General features: G+C 39.6%; 1 protein-coding gene across 3 annotated transcripts; it reads right to left on the reverse strand.

The window, feature by feature from the left end:
* Nucleotides 1–243: 243 nt before the first annotated feature.
* LOC146641791 (NLR family CARD domain-containing protein 3-like) lies at nt 244–22,511 on the reverse strand. Of its 3 annotated transcripts, none has more exons than XM_085399711.1 (11): nt 22,385–22,508; nt 20,920–21,057; nt 20,737–20,835; nt 18,241–18,363; nt 14,183–14,255; nt 12,926–13,139; nt 11,043–12,825; nt 10,742–10,915; nt 7,309–7,482; nt 6,964–7,010; nt 245–6,788 (listed from the first exon to the last, which is right to left on the reverse strand). In XM_085399711.1, exons 2-11 carry the CDS (start codon nt 21,006–21,008, stop codon nt 6,217–6,219), a joined length of 3,348 nt encoding a protein of 1,115 aa, XP_085255837.1. In that variant the 5' UTR covers nt 21,009–21,057; nt 22,385–22,508; the 3' UTR covers nt 245–6,216. The 3 variants fall into 3 exon arrangements, with proteins under 3 accessions (XP_085255839.1, XP_085255837.1, XP_085255838.1); XM_085399712.1 differs by lacking the exon at nt 22,385–22,508 and adding an exon at nt 22,118–22,354; XM_085399713.1 differs by lacking the exon at nt 18,241–18,363 and having other exon boundaries at nt 244–6,788; nt 22,385–22,511.
* Nucleotides 22,512–22,784: the final 273 nt, after the last annotated feature.

A 22,784-nucleotide genomic window follows, 5' to 3' on the forward strand; every position in this document is an offset into this window, starting at 1 on the left:
TCCATAAAGTGTTTTAAAGAGTGAAGAGGGGATTGGATCTAAAAGACATGTGGTGGGTCTCACTGTGGAGAAAACTTTCTTAAGGTTCTCAGCATTAACCAGGACAAAGCTGTCCAGTGTCTCCTCAGGTACAATCGAGCCCTCAGATGTGTTTAACCCTTGTATGGTGTTCGGGTCTGTGAGACCCGTTTTCAGTTTTTCTCAAAAGAAAAATTAAACAATTAATTATTTTTTCAACCTGAAATTCATTGGCTTTGGCTTATTTTCTGTGAAGAACATAAATCCGAACTAATTTTCAATGACCTCATACTGTACCTCCCCCCCACGCATTTACATTACATACAAGGTGTTCGGGTCCACTGGACCCAGGTCTAATAAAAGTGTTGAAAGTGTAGGTCCTGTGTTCCCATACTCTGTCTTCCTCCTTTCTGGTGCTGCTGATAGTGTTTTCTTCCCCTCCTGCTCCCCCACAAAGTTGCAACATTGTTGAAAATTCAACTACCAACACCGTCTGCTCTTACATTCCCGCACATTTTACCCTCTCTCTTGAGGGATCCAAATTTTATTTTCTCATACCCTGTCCCACCTGCAAATTAGGGGCATAATACTATAAATAAGACTTTGCCAGTGTGGTTCTTTATCACAACTGATCAAGATGGCAAAAGATTATCTGCTGCGAGGGCCATCCAATTGATTTTGGAAGAGAGAGGGGCTTCGGATGATGATGTTGACAAAGAGGGTTCAGAATATTTCACATTGCTGAAAATTCAGAGTCTGACAGTGACTTTGAAGAAGAGGATGAGGTTGAGCACCATTTAGTAACAAAACAAAGACGAGTACCTGATTTGCAGCCAGCTCCAGGACCAGAACAAGCCCACCAGACAGCAAGTGAAGAAATATGGATGCCAATAACTGGTGAAATTGAATGGTCTTCTTGCCCAAGAAATGAGCCACCCTGCAGAGCTGTTACTGTGATGAGCCAGGGCCAACACGGCTGGCAGTTACTCATGTGCAGGACATCAAGTCTTCATTTGAGCTTTTCATCCCAGATTCCATCCAGAAAATTATTCTGGATTGCAGTAATCTAGAAGGACGGTGTGTTTTTGGAGAGAGGTGGAAGGAGATGGACCAAATTGATCTGCAGGCCTACTTTGGGGTTCTTATCCTTGCAGGAGTTTTGAGGTCCAAAGGGGAATCCACAGAATCCCTGTGGGATGCAGAAACCGGCAAGAACTTTTCCGTGCATCAATGTCTCTGGAAAACTTCCACAAAATTTGCAGGATTATCCGTTTTGATAACCGAGACGACAGACCAGCTCGACGGCAGAGAGACAAGCTAGCTGCCATCAGGACAGTGTGGGATAAGTGTGTGCACCACCTCCCCCTGTTTTACAACTCTGGGCCTAATATCACCATTGATGAGCAGCTGATCCCATTTAGTTGTGAAACATATTGCTTCACGTGTAAATGTGTTGTCTTTCCACTCACTCCACTTGATTATAACTGATTTATTTTTTAAAAACATTTTAGAAAAAAAAAAAAAAAAAAAAAAAAAACGAGAAGCACATTAATTCATAAATGTGATCTAACAAAGGTAAAGGGAAAAAAATAACCATGTTTACTGTTCATATGGTTTGTAATTGGGATGAAGTAAACATCTGTTGAGTAATTTAACATAAAATTGTTTGATAGTGTTAATTTGGAAAGCCAAAACTCTAGCGGGTCCACCAGACCCATGAACACTAGCTGAGTAACAAAAATATGAACACCACACAAGGGTTAAAATCATATCGCGATTAGATAAAATATCAGATCTGATGGCGCTGACTTTTCCCCTGAAGTGGTCTGCAAACTGCTCACAGAGCGAGTCTGTGGGGGTTCTTTGGGAGCTGTTAAAATCAGGGTTAAATAAATGATCTATGGTGGAAAAGAGGACCTTGGGATTATTTTTGTTATTATTGATTATTTTGGCAAAGTATGAATTTCTTGAATTCCTTAATGTATTATTGTACATTTTGAGTTGCTCGCAAAATATTTGATGGTTGATAGTATTTTTATTTTTCCTCCATCTCCTTTCTGCTGCCCTGCAATTTCTTTTGAGTTTTTTGACTTCTTCGTTTCTCCAGGGTTTTACTCTGTTGAGGGAGGCCCACCACAGGTTGATCAATCCTGGGCATGTGTATCGCAGTTAGTTGACTGCCTTAGCTGCCCAAGTGATGTCAGCCCTTTTTAGCCATAGCCAGTAATTGGTCTTCTCAGCAGTGTTAGCCAATTCTCTTATAGCCTGCCATTGTGCCTGTCCTCTGATCCCAATCTTTCTGAGCAGTTTTGTTGTTGTACTGGCAACAAATCCGCCGCACTTCCACCAGGCGCACCTTGATCTTCCAGCCTCTATCCTCTGCCTCAGCTGCCAAGTTGGCATACTGCAGCTTTTTACGCTCAAATACTTCCTCAATTACTTCCTCCCATGGTACAGTCAGCTCAATAAAGTACACAAGTTCTTGGGAGTTAGACCAAAGGACAAGGTCTGGTCGCAGAGTAGTTGTTACGATCTCTGTGGGAAAAATTAGCCTCTGATCCAAGTCCACTTGCATCTGCCAATCCCTGGCAACCTTCAGCGGGCCCAGGTCTGGGTTTGACGGGCTCGTCCTCAGCTTGTCTCCTTCCTGGACAAATGCTGATAAAAACGGACACTCCTCTTGGTTCGTGGAAGGTTGAGCGTTGATGGATTTTCATTTGCGCTCAACTTTCTCAGCTAGACACCTGAAACCTGGTTGTGTCTCCATGTGTATCTGCCCTGAGTAAGGCTCGTCCTACAACCAACCAAGATGTGCTTGAGTGTGGCTGGGACTGTACACAAGGGGCAGGATGGGTCCTTTCTAAACCACAGCTGCAGATTTATTGGGGAAAGCAGCACATCGCATGTCGCTCGGATGATTAAACTTAGTCTGTTAGACTCCATGCCCCAGATAGGCTAGGGATAGGCAATGCCAGTATCCCGTCGCTATAGAGTGCAACGCTGCTGAGGCATTTGGGAAGTCCGAGCCACTTCTTAATGTAGGAGCTCACTAGCCTCTCTAGTCGATTGGAATGATTGAGCAAGACCTTGTACATTGTCAACGGCCACAGTAGTCTGGGTAATAACCCGAACTGGAAGTACCAGAGCTTCAGTTTCCCTGGGAGTGCAGTGTTGTTAATCCGCTTGAGGTCATTAGCCAAGTTCTGCCTTAGTTGTTCTACTTGTTCTGCATTATACCACCATCCCAGGCTCTTTATGGGCTTCTGTAATACTGTTGGAATTGGTTCTCCACTGATATAAAATTGCTCGGCTGTCAGTTTTCCTTTTACAATGGAGATACTTTTAAATACTCTAGGAACAACAAGTAGGCCTGCAGAGCGAGAGTGAAGTGCTCTAATAGGGTGATATGGTACTACAAGATCATTAAGATAAGATGGGGCCTGATTATTTAAGACCTTGTATGTGAGGAGCAGGATTTTGAATTCAATTCTGGATTTAACATGAAGCCAATGAAGGGAAGCCAAAACAGGAGAAATATGGGGTATAAATATAGTACTACAGTTGCCTGCTAGTACTAGGCAACTGTACTAGCAGTTGCCTAGTACTAGCAGAGGTAGAGGACCTGAGCTCGCCCGCAGGGATGAGAGGGCTTTTTTATTTTATTTTTATAAATGTATGTATGTATCTATAAAATGAAAGTGATGTTAAAGTTATTGTGTCATTCATAAATACTATTGCAGTCATGAAGTGCACCATGTTAAATAACCTGGCCACGTTGGGTAAAACCATTCTGACAGTACACAACACTGCATACATTGTTCATGAGGGAGAGAACAGCGAGCATAAAAAGCCCGTGACCTGGCTGTTCTAGTGGCAGCGACTCATTAAGAAAGTGTATCTATTACTGCCTCCTGATGGTCGCTGTCAATAAGTACAATTTTTCATATACCGACAAGAATCATTTTCACACCGATCCTGAGGTTTAATTTTTATCAGTCTGATCATGAGAACAATGATAATAATAAGCTGTTAAACACTGTTGTCAGCAGTAACCCTCATTTAATAATAATACACCAACACTCATTTAGAAAAAATGTCTAATGTGAGACATCAGCTGTATTTAGTAAAATATCTATCGGATAAACAGAACGTTTTTTTTATCATTTAATTTCTGTTTATGTTGGATGAGAAGCTCGGGTGACTGGGAGAACTAAGAAACACCCGGTACAAGTGCGGAGTCCACTGATTATATGCAAAATTTTGTTTTTACTGGATCTTTATTCAAATTTACGCATTACAGAAACGCTTTATTTTATTTTTATTATTTTATTGCCATCCAGTGGTCACTCTCAGGAACTACAACTCCATGCATACAGCACTGACAAGGACGATATTCACATTGGCATTCAGTGCTAACGTTCATCACTGATAATAAGAAAGTATTTAGTATTAAATGTCATGCAAATGACTAATATGAGCAGTGACCAACAGGAGTCTTGGTCCAGTCTTGATTCGCATCCTGAAACTTAATAGGCAGATTTAGCCAAGCAAGTTCTTCGATACATTTTATTCAACACATTCAAAACCACCAGCAGATATCTACTATTTTACTTCCTTACAAAACCAGTGCTCTATTTAATTTTTAGATATACCTCAGTAACTGTAACCATGCATGAATCACATCATATTTAAAAACACTGTGTACTGTGTTGAGACGTCATGGGTCTAGAGGTATTGCAAAATACAGTAAAAGAACATCATTCCATGATTCAGTTACTGGAAAAATCACAACAATCATCAGTGTGACTCATGGTATGTGTCCACAGAAGCTTTTCTTTTTGCGCTTCATAGTCATTGCCTATGTAGCCACGCAACTTCAGCAGCATTACATTGGTTTTGAGATATAGGGTAGTTACTTGAGTTGCAATGTTCATAATTGCATGGAGTTTATTTCTGGCATGTTTTCAGTGCTTTTGTAAACACTCAAAAACACACTTTTTCTGAATGAAATTATCTTAAAATAGATTCAGTGTATCTACAAGAAAGTGGCATTGTTTTAAGTTTAGTCCATCAAGTCGCCAATACTGTACAAAAACAGCTTGTGGACAGTTACAACAATCACAGCCAGCAGAAAACAGACTACCTCATGGTGTTCATGCTCAGATCAAAGTGTTAAATCTTCTGGGTTTAAAGACTGTGGGTGAGTAATTTTATCAACTAGGGAAACTTTGCAGAGACTCCCAGTTCTGATCTAACAAATGAATGTCTTATTCTAATGAGATCCCAGAGACTACAAGACAAAACTGAAGGAATAAGACACAAAAATGTTGAGGTGTTTTATAACTAAAATAACTATCTGGTCTGCAGTGGGCTGGATTTAGGTAAAAATGTGACAGTAAGACTAACCTAAAGTCCATTCAGCTGGTATGGTGATTGACAGTTGAACAGATGTCGTGATAGATTAGCAAGTTTTCCAGGGTGTATCCTGCTTTGATAACCTCTCAGTTATTAGATTATAATTCAAATGCAGGCCATTTACCATTTACCATTTTCTGAATATTTCAATATTCATATATTGAAAAATATTGAAAATATACATATATTCATATATGAATATTTCTCGGAATAGTTCATCTCTGTTCAACAGCTTGTCTGGAAGTGCTAACATTTGCTGCTCATTCAATGCATAATCAAATCTGACCTGGAACATGCTCAGGGTACAAACATCTGTAGCAACATACACTAAGTTCTGAAATATTGTAATTGTGGTACTACTTTAGCAAAAAGCAAATTAAAAAATTCAAAGGCTAAAACGAATGGTACTGAGGGTAATGAACTCTATTGTAAATAAAAAAAAAAAAGGGTCAAATTTTACCCAGACAGTATGGGACAGTATAGAAAGGTTTCTTTAACCCTCTCAAGGCAGGCGTTGCAGATTTGCAACAGTTAAAAGCTAACAACCTGATTACCCCACATACATATTTTATGAGGTTTTTTTACTCAGAAGTACCACTGCAGGTATTCTTTTGTGCATTAGCAACAAAAACTTAATTTGAGCCTGAGAGGGTTCAAGTTGAAGACCATAAAATGATGTTTGCTATTTGATTACACTTATAACTTATTCATTCATCAAAAGACATGGTGACATTAAAGTTTGGACGGTACAGAGAGAAATAATGAGACAAGACGCTATTTACACTAAACTGAACACAGAGAAGCTGAAGAATCAAGAGAGATCGAAAACCCTGATGTTGTTCTGAACACAAACCCAAACCCAGGATAAAGAGGTTCAGTGAATGTGGTGTTGAAGGTGTGGAGGTGGATCAGAGTGTCAGAGGAGACTCTGTAGAAGGACAGAGTGCCAGCAGGACAGTCCAGATACACTGCTACTCTGCCAGACCAACAATAGGAAGAGCAGATGAACATTTCTCTATTGTTGTGCCAAGCAAAGCAACCTCGTTTAGAGAAGCTGAGACACCAGGACTGATCGTTAAATCCAAATTCAATGTCATTTCTTTCATCTCTGTGCCCTTTTCTTGGGATTCTTTCATAACTCACTGATATGTGAACCTGTCCATTTTTCTCGACCTCCCAGTAACAGCGACCAGTCAGACCTTCTCTACACAGCACCTGGGGGCACCAGTCATCAAATCTGTCTGGATGATCAGGATATGGCTGCTCCTCCTTAACATATGTCACCTTCCTGTTGTTGTCAGACAGCTTAAGATTCTTGTGTACTGTGTTTGTGTTGATTGTGAGTTGACAGGAATCTGATGGAGAGAACAAACACAATCCAGTTGCAGTTATTGATCCATCATCTGTTCATTGATTGACACTTTGATGATGACTCCTGACATCAGAGATGTGACTGAGTGATGTGACAGTTTGAATATGGTTGAATGTGTGCTGCTTTGTGTTCATGAATCACATTAAAAACACACTTACACTTCCTCAGACCTGGTGTCAACCATTGGTCTCCTGAAGGCTCCACCCTGAGAGAAGGAGGGGGTTACATCCTGCACATTACATCGCTCTTTTACACACAAGGACAGACACACACATCTGTCTAAACTAAACAATGACAAAGATGTTCCTGCAGCTGCTACACACAAATATATCCAATTTATGTTCACTGCCTCTTGTAAGAGGAAAAATGCTCCTAACATCAGTGATTAACAGATCAGTCAAAATTTCGCAATAGTCCAATAAACAGATCAACAGTGAGAAATATTTTCAATCACTCCTCCCTCTATTAGAAATTGTCTGTGGGTGTAGCAGTCCTCTCCATACCTGAGAGTGTCCAGACTCCAGTCTGGATTCTCCAGTCCAGAAGACAAGAGCTTCACTGCTGACTCTCCCAGATGATTGTAGCTCAGGTCGAGTTCTCTCAGATGGGAGGGGTTGGACGTTAGAGCTGAGGCCAGAGAATCAGAGCCTTCTTTTGCGATCAGACAGCCTGATAGACTACATACACACACAACATATATGAAGGAAACTCCCAGGGAATTGCTGTGTGCTGTGAAATAATATGACATATTAAAATAAGAAGAGCAATAACTGAAACAGGGAGCTAGCAGCTATCATGTCATAGTATTCTAAATATCAGTATATATATCAGTCTATATCTGTCATTTGTGTGTTCATCTTTAAAGCCATTTCTTGTGCTGTGTTTTCAGATTTGATTCCACCTATTCAAATCTGTCATTGAGTTGGTTCTTATTAAGCATTTGAAGAGACGAGGTCCCCCCGCTTACACCAATTACATGTGAGAGAGGGTAAAAGGACTCAACATCCAGCCTTGTATGTTTAAAATGATACAGAATGCTATGAATAAATTATCTTAATCCGTGGTGCTAGTTTCAGTCGTTATGCAAATGTACTGTTCATAAGGTTGGGGAAACCTTCAATCAGCTGAGACTAAAGAAGTCACTTGGGTGAGTGATGAAATGTTTCTCCCACTGAAAACACTATGTCTTCATCTTAATCAAAAATATAACCGAAGTCTAATAATATGATTAATGAGCAATACAGTTTATAATGTCTGCTCCAATGTCTGGATTTTGTGTGTAGACATGATCCAGCTTCTGCCTTGTGAAAAGAAAAAATGTGTCTCCAGCTCATCTTTATATATGATTCTGAATGAAAAAAAAGGTATTAAGTATGTTGTGATTGTTAAACACAGAACCATAATTCATATGTGAGTTTGCTGACAGTTGATCATACTTAACTGCTTAATTGCTTCTCACTGAGAGTGTGTGTGAGTTGGACTTGGAGGCTGTGTGTGTGTGTGTGTGTGTGTGTGTGTGTGTGTGTGTGTGTGTGTGTGTGTGTGTGTGTGTGTGTGTGTGTGTGTGTGTGTGTGTGACATTGAGAAGCTGGGAATATAAAAAAAATCTCTGACTATAACATATGTATGAGCTAATAAAATAAACTCTAGTAAGTATATTTACTATTACTATAGTTATCTATATAGTATAATTGACAAGCACAGAGTTTTGAAGAGAAATAGTAAGAAAAAATGATTCCTATGTATTTGAATTTAAAAAAGAATTATGTTAAAACTGATTTTCATATGAGGATGAGTTGATGATAAATTTAACTAAAGTATCAGAAGAAATCAGCATTCGTTCAGAGTAGGTTAATTAACTTAGTATAACTCAGGTGATTTAATTATTGTTTAAAAATCTGAGTATTAATCCCAAATTAGTTAGTAGCTCTTACAGGTTAGTCCAGGCTTTTAAAAGTTACAGACCCCTGTGGCTTAGTTTACCGAGTCACTAAAATAAAACCAGTCATATTCCTAGAGCACTGATCTAGATGGGAGCTGTCATTAATATGTGTTGCTGGGGAATCTTCCTTGAGCTACAAGGGTTCCTCAGAGATAAGAAGGATAGACATCCAGAATAGATGCAGTTAGAACTGAGCAAATCCCCTCATCTGTTGGCTCCATCTAAGCTCTGCACTCTCAACTGGATAATGCTCATAGGATCAGAGACTAGACTTTATAAACAGAGAGCCGAGGCAGATTTCGTGTACTGGGGTTCTGATTTCACAGATCAACATAGTTCACTTGATATCGTTCCCTAGTCCATCCAGCATGTGAACACTGGAATATTGTGAAAATACTTTTTTGTAATTTAATGTGGTATGGTAAACTTGTATGTATTCTATAGTGAAAGTGAAATATTTCAAGCCTGTGTTTTAACATTGATAATTGTAGCTTATAGCACATGATAATCAGAAATCTCAACTATGGTCATATTACAGTAAAAAAGTATTCAAACATTGTATAAGCAGTCTAGGTCAGTAACACCCAACCACAGTCATGGAGAACAGTGTTGATAGCTGACAGTTGTGCAGACTATGATGATTAACACCTTCCACAAAAAGTATAAAAATACAGACTAGCTCAAGGCTGCTATCAAATCACAGTTGGCTTTAGTAACACCAGACAAAGGTTTTCTTAGAGCTGTGGTTCATTAAGCCAAAATATTGACCCGATGATGAAAAGTAAAATCATCAAACTTATTATATTTTTATGAGAACAAAGTGAATATCTAAAAGAACGTCACCGAAGTGTCATTCAGAAGGAAAAGTCTAAAAATATTTGATCATCACAGTTCAAACATTTAAATGTATTGAAGGGTGAAGTGTTTGACAAGAGTATTACTAAAAGGTTTTTTAACCCTTTAAGACCTACCATAGAACCAAGTCCACCAGAGCTTACTTTATATTTTTACATGCTGTAGTGCCATTTTTGTTGCTATACATCAATACAACTGTTATAGCCCAAATTTTAATAATATGTTTGCATTAAGTCCATAGTAACTGCATAAATTGCAAAAAAGTGCAATAAACTACAAATAATTTCAAATTCGTTTTTGTCTTTTTTACATATATTTCTACTTGGAGAAATTTAAGAGGTTCATCCCTCAAAACTTTATATACAAAGAAGTTGCAAAAAATAGTTTACAACAACAGGAAATTTATTTTGAGTGTCTTCATAGTTTTATTTTTGAGATACAACAATTTTTATATACTGCAGAAAAAACTAAAAACAATCCTATGATGCAAATTTGCAAAGAAAACAGCATGTGCATCAAAATAAACTATTTAAAGCAGTGCAATTTGAGTTCTAAGCATGTCAAACATGACTTAAAAAAAAAAACAGTATAGGCTTTTAAGGCCTACAAGTAAAAAAACTACATTTTCCGCGAAAATGACGTCACTTCCGGTTTTGGGCAGGTAATGGGGGACATGCGATCGGTCACGCTGATGTCTATTTCAATGTAGGAAGTGTTACGAACAGCTGATCGCATTGGCAAAGTGTGTTTCTGGAATATTATGTTTTTCTTCCTGCAAGCGCTTTTTATGCAATTTTTGCAAAGCTATATGTGGAAGGAAACCGTGACCTAGGACAAGCTGATGGCATCAGATGTAAGTACAACTCCTCTGGTTTCATGTGCAAAAAAATATTATTGCGCTAGCTTACGTGGTTCCGGTTCTACAGGTATTTAAAAATAGTTACGCAAAACCGGCTTTAAAGGGTTAAATGTGAATTCACAGTCACAAGCAAGAAGCAAAAGCAGAGGAAAATAATATAAAATCTTAATAAAACTAATATCCAAAATAAAGAAGGATATGCAACAATTAATTTGCAAATCATACAGTCTTACAAATTCATCTACATGTTATGAGTTGTAACAGATATGTGAATACTGACCTGAGACTTTCCAGTATACAATGTGAACTCTTCAGTCCAGAAGCCAGCAGCTTCACTCCTGAATCCTGCAGGTTGTTGTTACTCAGGTCAAGTTCTTTGAGATTAGAGGACGGGGAGCTGAGAACTGAGGACAGATCTTCACAGCTTCTCACTGACAGGTTACAGATATTCAGTCTGCAAAATGTAAAAAAATAAAATAAAATAAGAGAAAATGGAAATAAGAAAATGTGTAGTAAGTTATTAAATACTCTCCACTGTCCACTAAGTAATGGATTGTAAAGAAACACCACTGTTTACTTACAGAGCTTTGCAGGAGGCTTTGGTCACTGGCAGCAGCCTCAAAAGAGCCTCCTCTGAAGCAGAGTATTTCTTCAGGTCAAACACATTCAGATCTTCTTCTGATGACAGTAAGATGAAGGCCAGAGCTGACCACTGAGCAGGAGACAGTTTATCTGTAGAGAGACTTCCTGAACTCAGGGCCTGTTGGATCTTCTCCACTAGAGAATGATCATTCAGTTCATTCAGACAGTGGAACAGGTTGATGCTTTTCTCTGCAGACAGATTCTGATTGATCTTCTCTTTGATGTACAGGATATTTTCCTGCTTGGTCTGTGAGCCACATCCTATCTGTGTCAAAAGACCTCGTAGGAGAGTCTGATTTTCCTTCAGTGAGAGACCAAGAAGGAAGCGGAGTAACAAGTCCAGGTGTCCATTTGGACTCTTTAAAGTCTTGTCCACAGCACTCACATAGAATTGTGTCTCTGCAAATTCTCTTGTTTCACACTTCTGGGAGATTTGATCTTCCAGCAGATTGATAGCAGACTTAATAAAGGTCAGATGGACATGAAGAGCAGCCAGAAACTCCTGAACACTCAGATGAACAAAGCAGAACACCTTGTCCTGGTACAGTCCTCTCTCCTCTTTAAAGATCTGTGTGAACACTCCTGAGTACACTGAGGCGGCTCTGATATCGATGCCACACTCTGTCAGGTCTGATTCATAGAAGATCAGGTTTCCTCTCTGCAGCTGATCAAAAGCCAGTTTTCCCAAAGACTCAATCATCTTCCTGCTCTCTGGACTCCAGTGTGGATCTGTCTCAAATCCTCCATCATACTTGACCTTCTTCACTTTGGCCTGAACCACCAGGAAGTGGATGTACATCTCAGTCAAGTTCTTAGGCAACTCTCTCCTCTTTTTGGTTTTCAGCACATCCTCCACAACTGTAGCAGTGATCCAGCAGAAGACTGGGATGTGGCACATGATGTGGAGGCTTCGTGATGTCTTGATATGGGAGATGATCCTGCTGGCCTGTTCTTCTCTGAATCTCTTCTTGAAGTACTCCTCCTTCTGTTGTTCAGTGAACCCTCTAACCTCTGTCACCATGTCAATACACTCAGGATAGATCTGATTGGCTGCTGCAGGTCGTGTGGTTATCCAGATTCGAGCAGATGGAACCAGCTTACCTCTGATGAGGTTTGTGAGCAGCACACCCACTGCAGTGGGCTCTGTAACATCAGTCAGGGTCTCTGTGTAGTGGAAGTCTAGAGGAAGTCGACACTCATCCAGACCATCAAAGATAAACAGAACCTGGAAGTCTTCAAAGCTGCAGATTCCTGCTTCTTTGGTTTCAGTAAAGAAGTGATGAACAAGTTCCACCAGGCTGAACTTTTTCTCTTTCAACAAATTCAGCTCTCTGAAAGTGAATGGAAACATGAATTGGATGTCCTGGTTGGCTTTTTCAGCAGCCCAATCTAGTATGTACTTCTGCGTTAAGAATGTTTTTCCAATGCCAGCCACTCCCTTTGTCAGGACTGTTCTGATTGGCTTATCTCTTCCAGATGTCTGGAAGAGGTCTTTTTGTCTAATTGTTGTTTCTGGTCTGTCTGATTTCCTGGATGTTGTTTCAATCTGTCTAATCTCATGTTCTTGGTTGACCTCTGCAGTCCCTCCCTCTGTGATGTAGAGCTCTGTGTAGATCTGATTCAGAAGGGTTGGGTTTCCGGCTTTAGCAATTCCCTCAAACACACAATGGAACTTCTTTTTCAGGTTAGATTTAAGTTTATTCTGACACATGATGGGGAATCCTAAAAGAATACACAAACAACATTTATGTAATATAAATAATAATACTAATAATAATAAAATGGTCTACCACTTATTATATCTTTAGAGAAATCCTCTTACTATTCTCCAGACGTTGAGCCAGCACCTCCTGCTTCATTATTCTCAGGAAGTTCGCTGTGATCCGAAGAAATGCCTCGCTGCTGCTCTTCCTCTCCATCTCATGGTCACCCTGCAACAACTCCTCTGCCTGACTCTTTATGTAATCTGGACTCAGAACCTTCTGGATCTTTTTCAGTTCATTCTTCACAAAAGCATTGAGGTTCTCCTCCAACAGCTGGAAAACATTATTTGAATGCTACATTCACATTCAGACTGAAATCATTGAGAAACATCAGCCATGCATCAGCTATATGTTGGACATACTTTTAATGTAATGGTCTAGTTCTTTCTTTATTGCCCTTTATATTGAAGCAAGCAAGCATTAGCCATGATTGCTTTTTACACAATTATAACAGTATCTACTGATACAATATATGTTTTATGCCTCTCCGGTGAAGTGATTCTCCTGACCGGACTTACCGGCTACCTTGTTTTTCTCCTACAGTGAAAAGGGACATGGCGAATCAGCACTGGTGTGCTGGAAAAAGAACAGAACCTTGATATTCTCTGAAGTTCTGGTTATATTCACAATCCAAAGCTCTAAAAAAGGATAACTAAATATTTAAGTAAGTTGTAAATAGACTGTACGAACAATAACCACATAATCGATGTGTGGTTATCATGGATAATATTACCTGGTAAAGTATTTAGAAGATAAGACAACTAGGATTTCGATTCATTAATTGTTTTGCATATAATAACATTTACAACCACTTATAATTTAACAACATTACATAAATCTGTCAACGGTTACTTATTATTATTAACTTACAAAATATTGGCAAGATATTTTATCATCCAGATGAGCAACATAGGATTGGAATGATCAGCTGACTTTATCCACCTCATTTTGTTACATTAGACACCTTGAAATGTGTCCATACTAGCAAAAAGAGCATTAGCTAACGTCAGCCAGAAGAAAGCCACGTCAGTCAAATTCCTGGTAGCCCACACCCAGTCTTCAATCGATAAAACTTGCTTTCTCCCTGCTAAAGTTAGTTAACATTAGCTTAACTGAAAGTGCAAATAAACTTTCTCCTAGTTTTAATCTAATTCAATCTGTTTGTAGTCCTTATGTGGAGTTTCTGGCTGAATAAAGTTCCATCAGGAGCTAAATCAAATTATTAAGCTTTTCTTTTGAATTTTATTCTTTGTGAAAAATTGAAAAACTTACAATGAAATGAACAGAAAAAAACAAGTAATTGTAAACGTACAGACCTTAAATATGGAGTCCAGGTGTTTTTTATCCTGCGGGACAGTCGGACCAGTGGGAACATCTGACCTGGTGACACTGTAAAGAAAATTTCAAGAATTGGCTTCATTCAGTTTTATGCTTGGCAAGTGATTTTTATACACTTTGCCCATACAAGTATACAAGTTATATATGTATATATATATATATATATATATATATATATATATATATATATATATATATATATATATCTCAGTGAGATCATTAACAAGACTGGCTACGGATACCGACTACGGAACGGAGCAGTTGTCAGCCACCTCCTGTACATGGATGACATCAAGCTGTATGCCAAGAGTGAACGAGACATCGATTCACTGATCCACACTACCAGGCTATACAGCAATGACATTGGAATGTCGTTCGGACTGGAGAAGTGTAGTCGGATGGTAACAAAGAGAGGGAAGGTAGTCAGAACTGAGGGGATTGAACTACCAGAAGGCAACATTGCAGACATAGAGGACAGTTACAAGTACCTGGGGATCCCGCAGGCAAATGGGAACCATGAAGAGGCCGCTAGAAAGGCTGCAACCACCAAGTACCTGCAGAGGGTCAGGCAAGTCCTGAGGAGTCAGCTGAATGGTAAGAACAAGATCCGGGCCATCAACACATACGCCCTGCCCGTGATCAGGTACCCTGCTGGGGTAATAGGCTGGCCAAAGGAGGAGATAGAAGCCACTGACATAAAGACAAGAAAGCTCCTGACCATGCATGGAGGGTTTCACCCCAAGTCCAGCACCCTGAGGCTGTACGCTAAGCGGAAGGAAGGGGGCCGGGGACTGGTGAGTGTCAGCACCACAGTCCAGGATGAGACAAGGAACATCCAAGAATACATTGGGAAGATGGCCCCAACTGACCGAGTGCTCAGTGAATACCTCAGGCAGCAGAAACCCAAGAAAGAGGAGGGAGACGAGGAACCATCATGGAAGGACAGGCCCCTGCACGGTATGTACCACCGGCAGATAGAGGAGGTGGCTGATATCCAGAAATCCTACCAGTGGCTGGACAAAGCTGGACTGAAAGACAGCACAGAGGCACTAATCATGGCAGCACAAGAACAAGCTCTGAGCACAAGATCCATAGAGGCTGGGGTCTATCACACCAGGCAAGACCCCAGGTGCAGGCTGTGTAAAGATGCCCCAGAGACAATCCAGCACATAACAGCAGGGTGCAAGATGCTAGCAGGCAAGGCATACATGGAACGCCATAACCAAGTGGCCGGCATAGTGTACAGGAACATCTGTGCCGAGTATAACCTAGAAGTCCCGAGGTCAAAATGGGAGATGCCCCCAAGGGTGGTGGAGAATGACCGAGCTAAGATCCTGTGGGACTTCCAGATACAGACGGACAAAATGGTGGTGGCTAACCAACCGGACATAGTGGTGGTAGACAAACAGAAGAAGACGGCCGTAGTGATCGATGTAGCGGTTCCGAATGACAGCAATATCAGGAAGAAGGAACACGAGAAGCTGGAGAAATACCAAGGGCTCAGAGAAGAGCTCGAGAGGATGTGGAGGGTGAAGGTAACGGTGGTCCCCGTGGTAATCGGAGCACTAGGTGCGGTGACTCCCAAGCTAGGCGAGTGGCTCCAGCAGATCCCGGGAATAACATCGGAGATCTCTGTCCAGAAGAGCGCAGTCCTGGGAACAGCTAAGATACTGCGCAGGACCCTCAAGCTCCCAGGCCTCTGGTAGAGGACCCGAGCTTGAAGGATAAACCGCCCGCAGGGGCGTGCTGGGTGTTTATATATATATATATATATATATATATATATATATATATATATATATATATATATATATATATATATATATATATATATATATTGTGTTGCTGCTATCAAATTCAAAATGAGCAACTGTTCTTGTTCAAATGACACATTTTTGTCATTTAAACATTTGATATATTTTCTATTTTCTGTGTAAATGTGTAAATTAACAACTACTGTATAATAAAATGGTTAAAAATCCATAAAAGTGGCATCACACTTGTTATACATTCGAATCACTTAAACTAAACCATCATTCTTCAGTAATAAACAAAGCCAACTAAGTATTGATCCTAAGATGTCAATCAGCTACTCAACAGGTGGAATATAAGGCAGCTTTGCTAACCAGCACATTTCTGCAGCACTAAAGATGTTGAACTACAAACAAGACAGAGAAGGCTAATAATACAAATAAATATGCAGGAATTACCTGAGAAAACACTCAAACTTAACGCAGACGAACACAAGGCTAAAAAATAGCACAAGAATCTATGTATCCTGCCAAAACAACTACTGGAAATAAACAGCCAGAAACCTCAAGATATAAAGGAGAAACATAACAATTGAATGTAACAATTAAAAAAAACTAGATAACAAACAGAACTTTAAATAATAAGCAAGAATTCATTACAAAACCTCACAACTCTGGATCAAAGACCCAGGATTAGGAAAAATGTTTTTTTTAAGTTATGATTGTGACAAAAAGTAAGTGGTGCTAAAAAAACAAAAAAAAAAACAGAACCATTGTACAATAATTAGTTAATTAATGAAATAAATATCATCTTGGGGAGGCAGAGTTTCTCTGAAATAAAGATGGGCAGAGTTTACTGGTCTGCAACAAAATGCATCTACAAATTACTGAACAATTTCAGAATAATGTTCCTCAATGTAAATTTGTGAAGTCTGTGACTATCTCATCATCTACTGCATCATCGTAGGGTGCCAATGGAAGATCATCACTTGTTTCATTGGCAGATTTATTTCACTTATTTCAAGCAAGAATATCTTGTATTAAGTGAAAAAACTGCCAATGGAACAAGTGAAAATTCTCCAGGTCCAAGATGCACTGTCTAAAAACAAGTTTCTATATCTAACTTAAATGTTACTCTCTAGCTGACTTTCTTATTTTAAGTGTAATGAGATTATTTTGACTAGAAATTAGACAAATATACTTGGTAAGATTTTGAGTTTTTGCAGTGTAGGCATGACTCTGTCATGAAAATCACTGGATGAGCTAAGGAACACTTCCCCATGGCATACGCAAATGCAGGTTAAAGCTTTTTCATGCAAAAAAATAAGTAAGAAGTGAAAATAATCCAGAAATAGCACTGCTTTCTCCGGGCCAAAGCTTATTTAAAATGGACTGAGGAAAAGTGGAAAACTGTTCTGTCATCAGACAAAAGAAAATTTGAAATTCTTTTTGGAAGACATGGATCTTTCATCCCCCAGACTAAAGAGGGGGAAAAAACATGCAGCTTGGTATCAGTGTTCAGTTTGACAGCCGGAGCCTCTGATGTGTGGGCGTGCACTGGTGCCTATGGAACTCGCAGCTTGCAAATCTTAAAGGCACCATCAGTGCTAAACGGTTTTAGAGGAGGCTGAATGTAGAGCTGGCCTACCTGCAGTCCAGATCTTCAAACAACTAAAACCTTTGGTGCATCATAAAATGAAAAATATGACAAAGAAGACCTGGAGCTGTTGAGCAGCGAAAATACTATATCAAACAAGAATGAGACACCATTGCTCTCCCAAAGGTCCAGCAACTGGTCCCAGATGTTTATGGACTGTTGTGTAAAGAAGAGAGAGTTCTACACAGTGGCAACCTTGTTCCACTGGGCTGTGCTGCTGCCATCAAATTCAAAATGAGCTACTGCTCTTCTTAAAATGGTACATTGGCTTATTTAAAGATTTTATATGTTGTCTGTATTCAATTGTAAATAAGATGTGGATTTATGAGATTTAAAAATGATCAAATACAAATTTTATGTACATTTACACAGCGTCCTTAATGCAGTTAACTCTTTATTAACTTGGTTTTTCTGAGCTTTTCTTTTTTTCAACATGTTCGTAAATCTGTTTTTCATTTCAAACACACACTAGACTCATAAACTCCGTCATCAGCCGTGTTTTAGTTTTTTCTTCTTTGACTTTCACTAAAAACAAAAACACATCAAGCTGAGCTCATGTTGAAAAATTGACATATTCCTTTGTTAAGACATTTCGGAGCACTGTATGTGGAGCAAAGCTCATGTTTACCTCTCCGCAGTACAGGGCTGTCCTTTAAATTCAATGACCCGTTCAGCCGAGGCAGTGCTCTTCAAGGACACATTGCTAGGTTCAGGACTGGGGTCAGATCCAGCTGTAGTCCTAACTGTATTTCTGTAAATAAAGACGGTGCATTGATTTGAGGGCTCAGCAGTGCCATGGAGGTCAGAGAGTTTGTGACAGTTAGACATGGTCAACTCACATCTGAGCTCTAGTCTCACTCTCATCCTGCTTTCTAATAACATCAATATGATGGCAGCAGTCTGAGGCAGCAGTCTTCAAGGAGATGTAGCTGTGCTCAGGTTCATGTTCAAAATACAGAGTTTTTAACAGTTTACATAGTATGGAGGAAGCTAACAAGAAAGGCATTCTTCCTACACTAACAACTTTCTTTGTTTGCAGTAGTTTGTACTCGTTTGATGACGACAAAAAAACGCTCAGCTGATGATTCCTGCTGGCTTTGCTCCTCCTCTGATGGTTACCTTTGAATCTGAGATCATGTTGTGCTGGTTTACATGGTTCACAAAAGGGCTGCCACAAACGATTATTTTGATAGTCGACTAGTCACTGATTATTTTTGCGATTAGTCGACTAATTAGATCCATTGGACATAAAATGTACAGGATATTGCACCAGCATGCATCTGCTCTTATATAACTATCATTAGCTTAGTGTTTAAAGTGTTTAAGGTATGTGCTAACCAAAACTAAAGATAAGATGATGGTTTATTAAACTTTTAATGAAATTTGCAGATTGTCTTGGTGGAGTTTAATAAACTCAGCCGTCTGCTCCTTGCTATCTAAAATATTACAGGACACTGGAGTAAATTCTCTACCATCTCACACTTCTGTTTAATTGGTTTTCTGTTTGACGTTTATTCAACTGTGTGAAAACTAAAACTTTAATCTCAGCTAAACCGGTTTACTCAGGAACAAACAAAACACTGAAAAAAGCCAAGCAATAGCATTTTTAAGTTATCTAAGTGACTTATACTGTATCATGTTAAACCTTAGTAGCGAAAGACCGCGGACGGTTTGAAAACGATGTGCCGGGAGTTGAACCTTGACCCCCCGGCCAGCTCGTCTATGAAAACGTCAGATCACTTTTGCAAATGTGTGATGTCTTGATAAATTGAGCAAATATTTGAAGTTTACACAGCTACATTCTCGCCTGAAAATATCTGAAAACTTTATTTTGCAACCCAGAAAGAGTAATAACAGTAACATTAAACCTAAGTAGCTGCCGCCATTGTTGGAAACTGGAATTGACTGAGCCGCGCTATGAATTCTGGGATAGGTTGTGTCACGAATGATACACCCGACCAATCCTTCAGATCTGGGGGAAATTAAGGACGCATTTGCCTGCCGCATATGGAGAAGTCTTCAAGTTTGGACAGCCTTTGTCGCGTCGCTGTAACATAATCGGCCTACAAATGCGGCCTCTGAATTTGGACACAGACTGCTTCTTCTTTGGCGTTTAACAGCAGCTGGCATCCTTGTAAATGCATTGCTGCCATCTTTTGTTTCAGTCCGTTACTACACTCTTAAATCCTACTTATTCCGGCGTCTTTCAGCATCTTACAAAGCTTCAAAAGACGCGTCGACTATTAAATTAGTCGTCAACGTAATCGTGACTACTCGAGGAATCGTGGCAGCCCTAGTTCACAGTGTTTGTGTAATATGGGTAAGTTAACAATTACTGTATAATGAAATGGTTGGAAACAAATTAGAAAGGCATCACATTTGTTTTAGTGGAAGAATAAAAGCTGCTGACCTCGCTGAGTGGAAAAAGAAATTCAAGTCACTTAAACTAATTCATCATACTTCAGTAATGAACAAAGCCAAATAAGTGTCGTCCTAAGATATCAATCAGCTACTCAGCAGGTGGAATATAAGGTAGAGGCCGTCTGTGCTAACAAGCATATAAAGAAAATGAAGGTTTGTATGTCGACTGTAACCACCTGAGCAGAATGATAAAAACACAGACGTGAGGCCGATGACCTGCTGCTGCTAGCACCGCTGATGGTAGCAGTACTCATCTCTACTTTGGATTTAAAAAAGCCTTTCTTTACATCTAAAAGACATGATAGACACATTTTACTTGTCTTTGTTCAATCTCTGTATCAGGAAGCTGCCACTGTATATCAGTTCTATGCTACCTGGTCCTATAGACCACCTCAAACTCATTTCAGTGACAGAATCATACTGCAGGTCTCTGAAGTCTGTCCTCAGCTCAGAAGATCTGTTTTAGTTCCTAAACTGTATTCTTTGTTAACACTTGGTTAATTTAACAGGAACAGGAACCATTCAGATTCTGTGGGTAGCTGTTTTAGATGATTTACCTCTTTAATTCTTCAATAACTGTGTCTGTATCGTTTTAAAAAATTTTCTTAAATATTTTAAATTGTATTTGTCATTTTAAACTTGTGGTAAACTATTAAACTCTGTCATGTAAATAAGACCCAAAAAAGCCCATGTTCATGTTTACCTCCCTGCAGCAGAGGGTTGTTGTTTAAATTCAATGTGGCGTTCAACTGAGGCATCACTCTTTAAGGACACACAGCTGGGTTCAGGTCCAGGTTGGTTCCTGTGAATAATGATGGAGCAGTGATGTGAGTGCTGAGCTGTGACATGGAGAAGAGTCATGGACAGTTAGAGATGGTCATCTCACCTCTGAGCTGTGGTCTGGCTCTCATGTTCCCCACACAGAGTGGTTTTAGATGGAGGGACTCCCTCCTCTCTGTCCTCACACTGATCCATGCTGCTGAATTCACATCCACATCAGCTAAAACACACTTTCTACCTTCACCTGGAGAGGAAACACAAATCATCCCAGAACATACAGGATGCATTTAATGACACGAGTATCTACCGGTAGTTCTAAGCTGACCCTACACCCTCTGTGTTTGAATGAAGGGTCTGCTGTTCTAAACTGACCAGCCTTTAGGGTCAGTGGGTTATAAATCCCTCCAACAGTGAGTAACTAAAATCTGTGAACATGCATTACCTGTTTTTGACTGATAAGGAGGAAACTTCAAAAACAGATACCCTACAGGTTTCCCACATCATGTCTGCAACAAATCTATTTATAGATTTGAATGTATAAATAGCATGTCTGACATTATTACAAGAAGAAAGAAGGGAGACTGTACAACACTTTGTTTAGAAGGAAAAAACATCTACTATCCCATAATATCATGCCCTGTTTCACCTAAGACATGAAATCATGACAGGCATAATAATTTAAATGAAAAATGTATGTGAAAATAAGGAATGACCATTTGACCTTTACCTTCACTGTTAGGTCAAAGTTCACTTTGTCAAAGTTCGAGGTCAAAGGTTACCTTGATTTTTTGAACCATATTGAGTAATATAGCATATGAAAGGCCATTAAAAGGGCTGTAAAACACTAATTTTTTTCAATATGACGCCCTACCACGTCACAATGACGTCATGACCTGCTGACGCCATCCTACTGTAATTAAAAACATCATTAAACCTCAAACTTTTACTTTTGCCCTCCTGTATAGAGCGCTTCTGAGGTCCACCTAAGTAATAACCAGCATTCAGTCGAGAGCAGCGTCTCAAAGGCCAGCGTGGATGCCGCTGCGCCCACAGCTGGCAACACTCCATCACTACAAGTATCATAACAACACGCATGATTTTGTAATTCTGTAATTAACATTAACATTAACAACATCCTCCTTAAAGTGAAAGTGTTGTAAACATAACTTCTCACACGGCCAACATAAGACACGCAGGAATTTGACACACAATGAACCTGCTCTCAAACTTGACCTGAAAAGCATGTAAGGATTAACATCCCGACGGGAAACAGAAAGTAAACAGAAATAGATTTTATTATTTACCGACAGTAAGCTGTCTTTTAAAGTTGTGAGTGGTTGGGGTGACTGAGGTTGTGGTATTTAAAAACAGCGGTCGTTAGAGTTATTTGGGGAAAATGGCTGTGTTGCCTCATATAACGGAAACCAGCTGGAAATGCTCCGCCCCGACTAAAGTTACCAAAGGCACCGGAAGAGCCGAGCGGCGGCTTTCTGCTGATTCTATATGTAGCAGAGTGAAAGCAGACACTTCTCTGACAGCGAGCATACAGTTTAAAATAAGGGAAAACTTACAGTCCCGAGCACACGGTGAAGAAATCCAGCTGCTCTACCAGTGGTCTTCTTCTTTGGCTATTAGAAACCGGCGCATTAGCGCCAACTGCTGCCAAATAAAATAAACTTTATTCTGATGAGGACTAATCAGCTATGACCACAAACGCATTTTATAATGAAATAATATCTGTAAGGGAACCTTGAAATATTCCTATTAATAATTAATGTTCATTATTAATTCACTACCTGCCGTCACTTCTTCCCATAATCAGATCAATTCAATAGAATTTTATTTATTCACTTTATTTTATTCTTCACTTTGAGGTGCTTTATATTTATATGTACAATAATACAGAGAAAACACCAATGATCAGGCAGCTCACTATGAACAAGTGCTTGGCAACACCAGGAAGAACTCTCC

The sequence above is a fragment of the Rhamphochromis longiceps genome, linkage group LG23, assembly GCF_057381845.1.
Source record: "Rhamphochromis longiceps isolate RC_006_pf linkage group LG23, R_longiceps_female_GT1.1, whole genome shotgun sequence".
In the NCBI taxonomy this organism is placed as follows: Eukaryota; Metazoa; Chordata; class Actinopteri; order Cichliformes; family Cichlidae; genus Rhamphochromis; species Rhamphochromis longiceps.

Excerpts from the sequence above, each read along its gene's own strand:
- LOC146641791 (XM_085399711.1), bottom strand. The coding sequence starts at position 21,008 with ATGGATCAGTGTGAGGACAGAGAGGAGGGAGTCCCTCCATCTAAAACC. Across the intron at positions 20,836-20,919 it reads AGCCAGACCACAGCTCAGAG|GAACCAACCTGGACCTGAAC; the intron begins GTGAGATGACCA and ends CATTATTCACAG. Across the intron at positions 10,916-11,042 it reads AAAGCCTCCTGCAAAGCTCT|ACTGAATATCTGTAACCTGT; the intron begins GTAAGTAAACAG and ends TACATTTTGCAG.